Genomic DNA, 13,189 nt, shown 5'->3' with positions numbered 1-13,189 from the left:
GAGGCAAGTACTGACCTGTGATTGTCTCCAACACCAAATGGCCAAAAAAGCAAAAAGCACTAATAATCTCTTTGGACATACAACTTTTTTTCTTTTTTTTTTTAGGGTCAGCTGCTCAAAGCACACACTTGAAAGGCGCTGTATACATAGATTTTCCAAGCAGAGAAATAACACGTTACTGCCAACTCTCAGCTGCTTATAGTCTGGCCACTGCCAAAACACTCTTAGCCAAAGTAAACCTGAATATAAGCAAATGTCTGGAGCACCCAAAGAAGGTCATACACAATTGCATGTCTTTTCACTGAGATTTGTATGTCATAGTATCTAGTGTAGTGTATTTTGTGTACAGTTTCATGCTTTAATTTGAAATTCTTGTTGATTAATGCGAATGAGGAATAGGCCTACTGTGTGCAATAACTGATGCAATTCTGCCCTCTTCAGATGAGAAGTGGAATTGCTCGGTCTCAGTCCATTTTCCAGTGCTACAAAATAAACCTTTTACCACCTGAGTGATTGCTTTTGTGTAATTACAATGTATTCATAATGACAGAGTAGTATAGCATATTTTGATGTTTTTTATGTAATTAAATGCAATATCATCTAAAGTGAAAACTGACATTCTTATCTTCTCCATTCTATTTTAAGAACATCAAGATGACAGATGAACATTCCATCATCAGGGAAATGAAGAGATAAGGAAGAGAGAAAATAATCCTGTACTTTGAGCTTCTGTTACCGCAGGCCTATTGATTCTGACTGGAACAAAATGTGTCCATGTCGCAGCCTGCGCAGATAAGGACCAGCGTGCTAAACTAGTCACACCGGCATCATGACTGAAGAGACTAAACAGCCCTTGGCTGCCAAAGAGCTGAATAATGAGTCCAAAAAACAGGATAAGGGGGCTGTAGAGCATAAAAGCTTAAAAAAGTCCCCCGAGCACTTTCACAATGTGAGTCTGGAGCCACAGGCTGTGAACAATCTTGCTAAGTTTGCAGAAAAAGAGAGAGATAACACTCAGCAACGTGAGGCTGTGATTCGGCCACAGCAGGCTGGAAAGATTGATTTTAAGTCACTGCAGAATCATTCATTCAACAGCAACAGGACGTGGCCCAGCGGCAAGGACAGCCCTCAGTCGCCTAGTGGAAAGAGTCGCAATAGAGACAAGAGTAAAAAGTCAGGAAAAGGAGAGCGTGGCAACCCGCAGCAGTTGTACAGACTGAGTATTACAAACCCACGCTCAAATCCCACAATTGGGATAGCCTATCCCCAGCAGAAAGTCTCACCTCCAAAGAAGATTGAGTCCAGCAGGGGTCCTGTCACAGGCAGCTATCGATTCCATGTGCCAAGTATTCCAGAGCGAGAGGCTGAACTGCAGCAGGAAGAACTACAGTTCAGATGCTTCCAGGAGAGCTCGTCTAACCTTACTTCCCAAAGTTATACCTCACAGGCTGTTGCTACACCCTCTGTAGGACCTGCTCACCAGAATCCACCACAACAGCAGCAACACAAGCCCAGCCCAATCGAGAGCAACAGCATACAACCTGCCAACGAAAATATATTCCCTGACTTTCAGCTGAGCGAAACGGACATATGGCAGTCTCCAGACAGGACTTTCAGAAGCACTAGTTTTGGTCCGTCTTCACAAAAGCCAAACAACCTTGTGGACTTGGACAAGACCAACGTTAGTTTCAGTACGGATATGCCATTTCAGTATGGATACCCATTGTTAGAGGAGTCAGCCTCTGATTCTTTTCCCTGTGATCGAAATACACAGTCTCAAGATTACATTGACATTTCTCTTGCCCCTAACCAGGTTTCTCATAATTCATTTTCCTTGCCATCCTCTGCAGAGGGACATGAGGCCATGCAAAGTAATGCACAGATTGTTAATGACCAGGTAGAGGACAGGTGGTCATACCAGTTACACCCTAAACCACCCCAGTACATGCAGACACAACATAGTGTGCAGTCATCTGTTCCCAGCAATGATGAGAGTTCAGTATCGAGCACTCGCCAATCAGAGCAGAGTAAGAGCGTTTCAGATAAATCTGATTCGTTTAGTCCAGTAGACAACAGGGACACAGGCTTCGCGGTAGTGGGCAAGAGAGGCTGTCATCTTAAAAATGGCACCACCAGCCAGAGAGTTCTTATTCAAGGCAGTGTCCATCATATTAGGAATATTGCACAAGGTTCCAGTTCCCAAAAACATGTAATTAGCCCTCCACATAATGGTATTCACATCAGCCCAGGGCCTCTTGACAAAAGTGTAAGTAAACACCATGTCAGGGTATCACACCCCTGGGAAGGGCCAAACAAAGCCTTCCCACCACCACTCATAGACCAGACCTCTACACCTTATCCCTTTCAGTACCAACCAGCACCAGAACAGAGACAAAACGGCATTAATGGCCGTATGCCTTGGCAGCAGATACGCTTCACAACTGCCATGCCAAACCAAAACAGGCTTGATCTCTCCAGGCAACTAAGCAATCAGCAGCTTACTTTTTTGATAGGCCCATCAGACTGGCAAGATGACAGTAAGCCACACCAAAACAGCAACCAGAAAGATTCTAATAACTTTCTCAACAAAAAGACTAATGAGGGCTTCTCAAACCAAAGGCAGGATAGTGTCAAGCAAGGCTGCAACACAATTCCACCATGTCATTTTACAAGCAAGGTAGATACAAATCAAGGCCAGGTGGGTGATGCCAAGAATAAGTCATTATACTTTGGTATTAACCCCTCAGTGCCAGTGACATCGTCAAGAAACTGTGGCTACCCTCCGTTACATGTAGCACCCTTAGGGCTGAAGATGGTGTCACCATATGACTCTCCTTCACATTCGCCTACTCAAAACCCAGCATCTAGCAGTACATGTTCATCACTCTCCCCAGCCTCCACAAACTCTGTCACCAGTAACTCTGATGACAGCCAAATTCCAAAGGTTCTGTCCCCTCAGTTTTATCAGCAGCAACAGGACAAGGCATTGGTATCATCAAGTAGCATGAACACCAACCAGCATCACTACCATTCGGAAGCATCCAGAGGCTTGCACTATAAACAAGAAAACACCAAAGAGAACATTGCAAGCTTCATGTCACATAACAGGCATTCAAAGTCCAACATGGACAACGGGAAAGGTTATCTGGAGACCTACAGAACAGAAAACCATCCCCCACCTCCGTATTCTGCCCACCAACTCGCCACATCATTAGTCTCCGCAAACCTTGACCAACTGGATGTGCTTTTGACATGCAAGCAATGTGATCATAATTTTAATAACCTTGTCTCTTTTCTTGACCATAAGCAATACTGTGGACAGCATACATTTGCACAAAATGACTTTAAAGATGTGCCAAAAGTGGAAGACTTAAGGAAGTTTCAGACGGACCACACAAAAGCCATGTCATCTGGATCCAGTTACACAATTTTGCAGAGTTCTTCAGATTTGCATCTGTCTCTGCTTGGACTAAACAAGAACGGGGAAATATTGCCAGATAATGAAACCAAAGGGGATATAAAAGATGATCCAATGAAACTGATGCTACCATCTGCACCCCTGCCGGACTTAGAAATGGAAGATCCCAAATTGGATAGCCTTATCACAGAGGCTTTGAACGGACTAGGCTATCAGTCAGACAATGCAGAGATTGATAGCAGCTTTATTGATGCATTTGTTGATGATGATCTCACCACTACTAAATGCACATCAACAAGACAGACTTTGACTACCAAAGACTCCACAACATTTGAAAATAGAACAAACAGTGAATCAACATCCAGCAAGAGATCTCAAGCTCACAGCAAATATCCTTTTGACTCAGACTTAGACAGCCTTAGTTCAGACAGCAAACTCACAGAAATCCAACATGAGTTGATACAAAAGGAAGGCCTCAAAGCAGAAACCTCTCCAACAGAGTCCCAGTCACAGGAGTCAAACTGCACACAAATTGAGTGGGAATCAAGAAAGTCAGAGAAAAGAGAAGAGGAAAATGATTACAGTTCTAAGTTTCTTCTATCAGGCAAGTTTTCTGCAAGATGTGGACTAAAAAGCTTGCAGAGTAGCGCAGCATTAGTGAAAACAACATCTACCTGTGCCAGTAAAATTCCAACAGCTCAGAAACCAATACCAACAGAAGGAAAAAGGAAGAGGACAGGTGGCGGAAGCTGGAGTAAGGAGCTTATTCACAAAATTGTTCAACAAAAGAACAAGTTGCATAAACTCCATGTGAAGGGCACCAAAAACATGCAATTTTCACTTGTGATGGAGAGAGTTACTCCTGCGGTGCAGAACCCTACTTTCAGGGAGTATGATTATGTTTCTGACTCAGACGATGACTGTGAGCCTGTGAAGATAGCCAGTCAAGGACGTCTCAGCCAGAGCATTCATTGCAAGTACACGTACACTAAGGAGTGCAAGGGGAGGATTCGTGCTGACAAGAGCCGGGAAAATTCATGGAAACAAAACAAAAACGAGTGCTTTGATCCCAAGAAAGATTTGGATTTCTCTCAATCCTTGATGAAAGACAACCCTGGTCACCAAAGGCTCAGAAGACGGAGCAGTAGGTCTTCCACAAGCAGTGAACTGAGCACATCAATAAGTATGTGCAGCGATAGCATTGGCAGCCCGAAAAGTACTGATCATACAGATTCCGACTCGGAGAAACGAATAGAAGTACAGAGGAAAGATCAAGACTCTCTTGAACAGAATGCGTACGAAGAATCACCAGCAAGGATACGGAAAGAGTCTAGCACATCACTGGCTTTGACCTTTACGAAAAACACAAAAAGGTACAGCACTGATAAGATACTACTCACTGAGCACAAGGATCGGTTCACTACTTCAAAATGTTCAAGCATTATCTGTAAGACTGAAGAGACTGCATCAGAGCATACAATGACTAAAAGTACTGTCAGCCTTGCCAGATTCAAAACCACCAGAGTGGAAATAGAGGAAAAAGGGGATCACTTAGGTTTTGAGGCAGGAATTATTGCAACCACAGAAGAGCCATTCATAAAAGATTACCCAAAAAATATCACATCACCAAGAGGGTCTGGTATAACACCAAATCCAATGGAAACCACCAACAATAGAGAATCTAGCCATGTTTTTAAACTCAAAAAAGATGCTGTCACATCAAAGGGTAAATCCCACAAGAAAAGAACAAACAGTTCTGAATTGTCAGCACCCATTTTTGCGAAAGCCAGCAATGACAGCATATCAAGTGAAGAAGCCAGCAGAAGCTCAAATGATCCATTCCCTGACCCCCCACCTCTCTGCAGTTCACTTGTGGACAAAGTCTGTTTATCACCTTCAAAAGTCCATGATGCTACTGCACAAAAGAATGGCCAATGTCTCATTCCCTATCCTTCAGACCATGATCAGAGTCTTATAAAGTCACCCCTTTCTTTTGACACAACGTCGATGTTTGGTGACCTTTCAGTGGGAGGTTTTGAGAGCAATCTTTATCCAGATATTCAGCTTGCCAAAGAGAGCTTTAGTCCTCTGGACACCACAACAGATAAGAGGGAACTTTTTGAGTCGTCATTCTCACAATTGTTAGAGCACAGAGACTGGAATCAGATGGTTGATGATACTCCTGGGCTGCTAGAAGCGATTTCTCAGGACTCTGACTCAAATGAGAATAAGTCCATTTTAAACCATGTCCCATTTGCTTTGCGAGAGAAATTAACGGACTACAATCCAAATCCCAACAGTAGTGTGTCAGTTGATGATCTGGAAATAAAAAGGATAGTTACAGAGCTTGAGAGTCAGCTGCAAACAGCCAAACCCAGCAGCCCTCCACCATTCGACAGTGAGCTTCCAAAACAGTTAACCATGAGCAAATTCTCTCCACTGAGACTTGACCCTGACAGTGAAGATGAGGACAATAGCTTAGAGATGAACTGTTCCTCAGAGAACCTGCAAATTGCCAGACCAGTAGACTCACAATCAGCGCTGTTCTCAGAACCTGATTTACCATGGTCTAGTCCACTCCCATTTGGATTGATGTGTGGACAGCAAGGTCTTCATACGCCAACACATTCCTCTACTATCAACACACCAACTGATTCAGAACATGACCATTTTGATATAAAGGACAGCATGGGGCTTACTGTTTTGAACACAGAAAATGGTTCACCTACGCATCCAGAGGACAAAACAGAGAAGAATGACTGCTTAGACAAGTCAGAAGAGATGCTTGAGCATGAAATTTACACAGAAAATCTAATGAAAAGCTTGGAAGTGATCTCAGATTCTTTGTCTTCAGGTTTTACATCACCTCAGTCATCTCCTAATCAAGAGAGTGTGGTTCCTGAAGAACATGAAAAACAAGACAATGAACACTCTGAACAAAATGAGTCTGGGCATATAGAATCTAGAAACACAAAAGCAGAGCTCACAAAGTTCTCAGTGGAGATATTTAACACAAACACCGCTACACTAGAAGAGACAACCAGTGACATTTCTGGGTCAGATAACAGAACAAAGGTCTGCATAAATGAGATTATGCAGAGTAATGACACTCTTCATGATGAATTAGTAGCTAATGAACAACAGCTTGCGGAGAGTTCCTTTGAGAGTCCACCAACTACATGTGTGAACTCAAATCAAATTGATTCACAGACGTCTTCAGTCTCCATATATGAACACAAGTGTGAGTCCTCTGTCAGCCAAACTGAGAATGCTGAGTGTGATACACAGTTTGATATTAAGGACTCAAATTATACTATGAGAAATTCAGACTTCTCCAAAATATTCCACTTCTCAGCATCCCCTACCATACCAAAAAATGAAAAAGCCCTGTGTGTAGAAAAAATACAGAAATGTGATGAAGATTCAGCTCTAATTGCAAAGCCAGAATTCATTTCTGAAGACAATGTGCATGCAACAGGTGGAACAACAGACTGTCTGTCTGATACAGACATCCAACAACCCATTTCAAACATCACATCTCCTCATTGTGAAGACCACTTGTCAACCCATTCACAATTAATTCATACACAACAGGTGGTTTCTCCCAGACATCTTCCAGTAGTTCAAGATGAACATGAATGTATAGACAATGTGGAGAGAGCCATGCCTGACATGACATTGTTTTCTGTGCAATCAGAATGTGAAGAGAATCAACAAAAGAACACTGAGCAGAGTCCTCAACTTCTTATTTTGACTCGGGCACCAGGGTTTTCTTACAACTCTATCCAAAGTCCTTTTGAGCTGAGAGATAATGGTCCTCTACCAAGCACAGTTACCCCTGCACCAAGTAAAAGCAGACCAGCCCTTGAAGACGATAACTCAAATCACATAAATATTGGCAATTCCCATCTGGATTTAGTAGAAATTACAGGGAGTAAAATTTCTAGCCCTGAAACACTGTTGGCTGTGGACAAAATCTCAAAACATTTTTCTGAGCATTCTGGGGCACTGGATAACTCTCAAGATACAGTTGCACTGTATGATTTGAAACTCAGCCCCCTGAATTACAGTGAAACATGTTTCAATGAATACAGCTTCAACTCTAAATGTTCAAACAAAGGAAATGACCAGCCTGATGTAAAATCAAACTCTACAGACAGTTACATTCTCAATGCCTGTGCGTTCTCTCTTGATAAACCATTGTCATCCAGCCCAACATATAATGCAAATGACCAAGAGCCAAATATTCAGGGCCATCTGACTGGACTTGATATACACAAAACCTCTATAAATAACAACCAAAAAAATGATAACAAATATTCAAGTGTCTCAGTTTCCTGCAGTAATTATGTTGAGGAAGGCAGTACAATTGACTCGGAACAAGTCTCAAAACTTGACCAAACTGCCATGGATGGTAGTCACCTTCCACCTGAAACTGTTGATTACATGAATCTGCACATCAAATTTCACAAGAAAGCAGACTCTGAAAAGCTGGACCACCAGATGATCACCAATGAACAAGATGCAATGCAGAGGTCAACAATGTCAGATGTTAAGGAGATACCTAAACCTCCAATACAATGTGCAAAAGCTGCATCCATGGGTCTCACATTCACATCTGTCCAAAATGAAGGACCACGTTTAAAGTCAAATGACACAAAAACATCACAGAAAAAGGGTGGTACACAGAATGCAGTTCAAGGAAAATTTCAGTGTGAAATATGTGCAATGTTCTTTCGTACACAACCTGGACTTAAAAGACATAAAGCCATGAAGCATGTAGTAAAGACTGAAGGAATTTCTCCCATTGAAAATCTAAATATGAACAGTCAAATGTTCATGCCCATTTTAATGCCACACCCAACGGAAAAATCACTGAAAGGTAGCATGGATGTTTTAAGTCCAGCAGTTCTTTCACATCCAAACAGAAGTGAAGCAGCAGAACAGCAAGCAGATCCACATTTGATCTTTCAGGGGATTGCAAGTGATTCTGATGTGTCAAAGATCCCAGGAAGTTGTGATATTGATCAGAGAACTTCTCTAAATGAAAAAGCAAATAACAGTAACATCACTGTGGACATGAGCAGTGAAATGTTTGCTCCAAAACTGGTAGAGCAAGACACCTTTTCAGATGAAATACTCAGTACTCTTAAAACAGATATATTGCAGGCTCTCTCTCCAGATTTTCCCTCAATGGTACAACAAAACTGTCCTAAGTCACCTGAAAAACAGGTCCCAAATAGCAGTCACAGCTATCATGAAGTCAGTGTGAGGGAGGAACAGAAGAGCATGGTAGTAACCAGTAGCAGTGAAGAGCAAATGGAAGAAACAACTTCTTCCATAGATCATTCTATATTGCATAAGGAAGGAGACACATATGACACTGATGATGTTGTGACAAAGTATTACGCTATTAAGCCAAATTATGTTCAGACAGAAGATATCCACTATCCACTTGGGGATTCTACTGTGGATATCAAGCGTGAGAACACCTGTTCTCCCGCAGAAGACAGTCATGCACTTACTGAAACTTTAGGAACAGAACCTGATCTCAAGGCTTTCTTTGATGACGAAAGCACTTTTTCTCAATTATTCCCAAGAAATGATGACAGGAAAAGAAAGAAATGTGCAAGGGTCTATGGTAAAAGCAACAAAAAGCAAAAACAACTGTCCCGTTTAATTTTAGACTACCCTGCCACTGGTGCCTTTATTGATAAGTATGAGGAGTCTAAAGAAATCAAGATAGGGCACAAGTTTACCAGTGACATGAATGACTCTTGTGAATATGAAACCATTGAGATGACCCCCAAAAGCTTAGTCAAGAGTTCTATGGAAAACGTATGTCAATCAAAAGAAGACCTAATGGATAACCAGGCTGGTTATGAGGGAAATGTAGAAACTGGCATAAAAGAATTCTTATGTGAAAAAGAGGGCACAATCAGACAACCCTTAGAGCATCAGGATGATGTGCATGATTCCATTGTGTCAGAGAACACAGTTCCTCAAGAAGATTGTAAACCAGAGGTTCCTGCTACAGTCTGCCCTCTCCAAATGGTCTGTGTTCAAGATAATGCCTCTTGTTCGAACACTACAATTCAGATTCCTGTACCATTTTTTGAGCCTGAGAGAGATATGCCTTTGGTTGAGACCATTGCAAGCACAGAACTGAAAGACCCCGAAAGACCTTGCAAAAAGCCTGTGGAGCGGAAGTGTAGGAAGCGCATTGAACCTGGACTTAAACCTAAAGATAAGCAATACAAATGCAAAGTGTGTTTCACATGGTTTCTCACCTTAGGTGAGCTCGACTTCCACAAGCTCTCTCACAATCCATCACCTCCTCCAACTTGCTATATGTGTGTCCAGCGCAAGTTTAGCTCACGAGAACAACTTAGGGACCATCTCAGGGAGAAACACGCCAAAAACAAAGCAGGTGTTTGGACTTGTGGCATGTGCTTGAAAGAAATTTCAGATGTATGGATGTACAATGAACACTTGCGTGAGCATGCCACACAGTTTGCACGAAGAGGTCAGTCTCAGAGCTCCCTCTTGGACATGCCTGGGTGTTTCATGCAGGAAAATGCTGTGAAGAACTTCATATCTTCAATAATGCAGCATCGACCCAGCAGAGCTACAAAAGGAGACAGTCTTAAATCATCATCTAAGGAAGAGAGAAGAACATCTTTAGATGTTAATGGACAAGAGTTGAAAGTTCCAGAGGAGTTTGATTCCATAAGTCTGAAGACTAAAACTAGTATTGGGGGAGGCAGTAAACACTGTGCAGTGGCAACACTTGAGGTTCTACCTAAAGCAGAGACTCCTACCAAAAATGCTGAAATGCATCCTAATTGCAAAGACCCTTCAAGGGACTGTCACCACTGTGGCAAACAGTTTCCAAAGCCCTTTAAGCTCCAGCGTCACTTAGTTGTTCACAGCTTGCAAAAAATTTTTCTTTGTCACAAATGTCCAGTGTCTTACCAAGAGGCAAAGGAGCTAAAAGACCACCTTAAAAATGAACATGAGGAGACAGATGAGCTAGACTCAAAGCATACCACACTCTATACTTGTGAACTCTGTGCTGATGTCATGCATGTAATTAAGAAATCCTTCATCTGCAGTACCTGCAACTACACGTTTTCCAAAAAGGAACAGTTTGATCGTCACATGGAGAAGCACCTTGCTGGAGGGAACAAGATCTTCAAATTCAGGGGAGTCATGAGACCTTGCAAGCCTTTTAATTCAAAAGATGATATATCTGACATGCCACCAAGCAAGAAAAGGAAGGCAACGGAGAGCAGCTTGGACATCACAGCATCACACGTGCAAGGCATCAAATCAGTGATGCCAATCATAGATGACACTGCACAGAATAGTACAGAGGACCATTCTACTGAAACAAACAATACCAGTGTGAAAATTGAAGATGTAGCTGACGACTTCCCTGAAGTTGCCAAGGACATTATAGAGTGTACAGTGCAAACTGATACAACAGAACAGAGTCTTTCAACGGAGTTAAAGGAAGAGGATGAACGCTCTTCTCCATCTCATGAAATCCAAGCGGATGAGCCCAGGGAAGTCAGTGACACTGACAAAGAAGCTCTAACAGAGATTTGTGAAGTTAAAATAGAAGATGACTGTTGCACAATTCCAACAACATTGATAGATTCAGAAGTAAACATTGCAAGCCTTTCCAGACAAAACGAAGACGGGGTGGAGACAAACCCTTCAGAGAGCCTTGAAAATGCAAGTGAACAAGAGGAAACAACAGACTCAAGTGTATGCACCATTAAAGTATCCAGTCAAACGGATATAAGTTTACCAAAGCAAGACATGCAAGGACTCTCATCTTGCAATGACTTTGAACTCTCATCTGTGAAGCAGTCTTCAAACGAGACAAGCTACTTGAAGCAGGATCAAACAATCGAGACTTTATTCTCCATCAACAGAAATGAGAATAAACTAGATGTTCACACTCGGGGCAGTGAACAGCCCACTACTGGCCAGCCTGAGCACATAACTATGGTCAAATCTGAGGAAACTTTGAAACAAAGTCTTGAAAATAACCCAAGGTGCCTTAGTACCACTGATTCTGCACGTCACACCAACAGCTCTAATACATGTGAAGATAAGGACTCAATCAAACAACAAAAGAAGAGGAAAGAACTTAAGACACCTCACAGCTTTCAGAGAACACCATCTCCAACTGCAAGGGAAAATCTGTGCATTGACCCAAGAGTCAAAAAGAAGTTCAGACCTAGCAGGTGTGAAAATATCGATGGGCAAAGGAAAACCGATCTTCCCAATGACTATCCAGTGCTTACATCAGTAAAGGATGACACAGTCAGCAACAAAATAATCTCCAAGCATAAAATAGGATCTTCCAATTTGGGCCTTCAGCTAAAGAAAGGTCCTGTAGAGTTCTCACCCAAAAAGGTTGAGATTGTACGCCACTTCAACGGAGATTGCAAAGGGAAAAAGAGCATTCCTAGGAGAACCATCCATTCCCCTTCTTCCAGGGTCTCCACCCTGAACAACTCATTTAATAAATCACGGTCCAAGCCAGGGGTCAGATCCATAGAGACTCACTCATATCGTACTGCAGAGTCACAAAACAACCTCCTCAGCCAGCTGTTTGGCCAAAGACTGACTAGTTTTAAAATTCCATTAAGGAAGGACACTTCTGAATCTATTAAGGATTAAATGGATGCTATTAACGAGGAGGTAATTAAGTGATCCACTAGGCATGTTAAGGCAGTTTATTCATGAGACTAGGATTGTATGGCCCTCCTCTGTGAAATCATTTAACTCCTTGCTTAGTCACTTTATTGCATTCCTCTTGTAAATGTGTATTTACATATATGTGAAGACCAACAACAAAATGTTATGAATATAGGATGAATTTGTTGGTTACAAATGAGTTTATTTTCTCTATTTTATAGTGGAGCATTATCTCTAAGAGAGTGTATTTCATCAGCAACAAAGAAAGGTTTTCGGAAAAGAGTTTAACTGAAAATGAACTGAGAATATTTGAGTTCCAAATCATGCATGACACTTTTACATTACATGTTCTTAGATGTTTTCCTAGCAACAGGACCAAAAGACATCCTAAATCTGGATCATGTCAATGTGCCTATTGTATATGTTTCAGAGAATTACTCCTTCATACTCTTTTACTTTACTGTATTGCGAAGACACTCATTAGTATTAGCTTTTGTATCATCACTAATTGGTGCTATTTTATTATTATTATTATTATTTGTGTAATGTGAACACAATGTCTTATAACTGAAGGGAACATGTAGCAATTACACTCATCATTGCTGGTACTCAACAGTTTTAGAGTAAATGACACAACAATACTGTGTACGATCAATCAAAAAGAAAGGGTTGATTTGTGTCTTAATTTGATGTGTTCAGAGGAGGGCAAGGAAAAAACCTTTTCCAAAACTGAATTTAGTTTCATTTAATCTATAATATGAACTCAGGTGCTATTATTGCGCATGAAACCCTTAGGAATTCTTCCCATGCACTGATGTTACAATACACAAAACCCCACACATGATCATCTATAATGTCCCCCAGTTCTTTAATTATTACTATTTACTATAACAAAAGGTGCTTTGTCATGTTTATATGTATATTATATTGTATAATATTGTAGGTTGATCTTTTCCAGTGCAATGCATAATGTCAAAGTTCTATTTTAATAATGTGCAAAAGATGAAGAGAAAAAAGGAAAGGAAAATACAAAGCCTACTGAAGGCTTATGAGTGG

At 41.4% G+C, this 13,189-nt stretch overlaps 1 protein-coding gene across 1 annotated transcript; it reads left to right on the top strand.

Annotated features, from left to right (window-relative positions):
• Positions 1 to 829: 829 nt before the first annotated feature.
• On the top strand, positions 830 to 12,832 carry LOC306866592 (uncharacterized protein; the record flags this gene model as incomplete). Its single annotated transcript, XM_079411849.1, has 1 exon — positions 830 to 12,832. One exon carries the CDS (start codon positions 830 to 832, stop codon positions 12,113 to 12,115), a length of 11,286 nt encoding a protein of 3,761 aa, XP_079267975.1. The 3' UTR covers positions 12,116 to 12,832.
• Positions 12,833 to 13,189: the final 357 nt, after the last annotated feature.

Source organism: Barbus barbus, assembly GCF_936440315.1.
Source record: "Barbus barbus genome assembly, chromosome: 48".
NCBI lineage: Eukaryota > Metazoa > Chordata > Actinopteri > Cypriniformes > Cyprinidae > Barbus > Barbus barbus.
The sequence above is the reverse complement of the archived record's forward strand: the minus strand, read 5'-3'. Positions and strand labels throughout refer to the sequence as shown.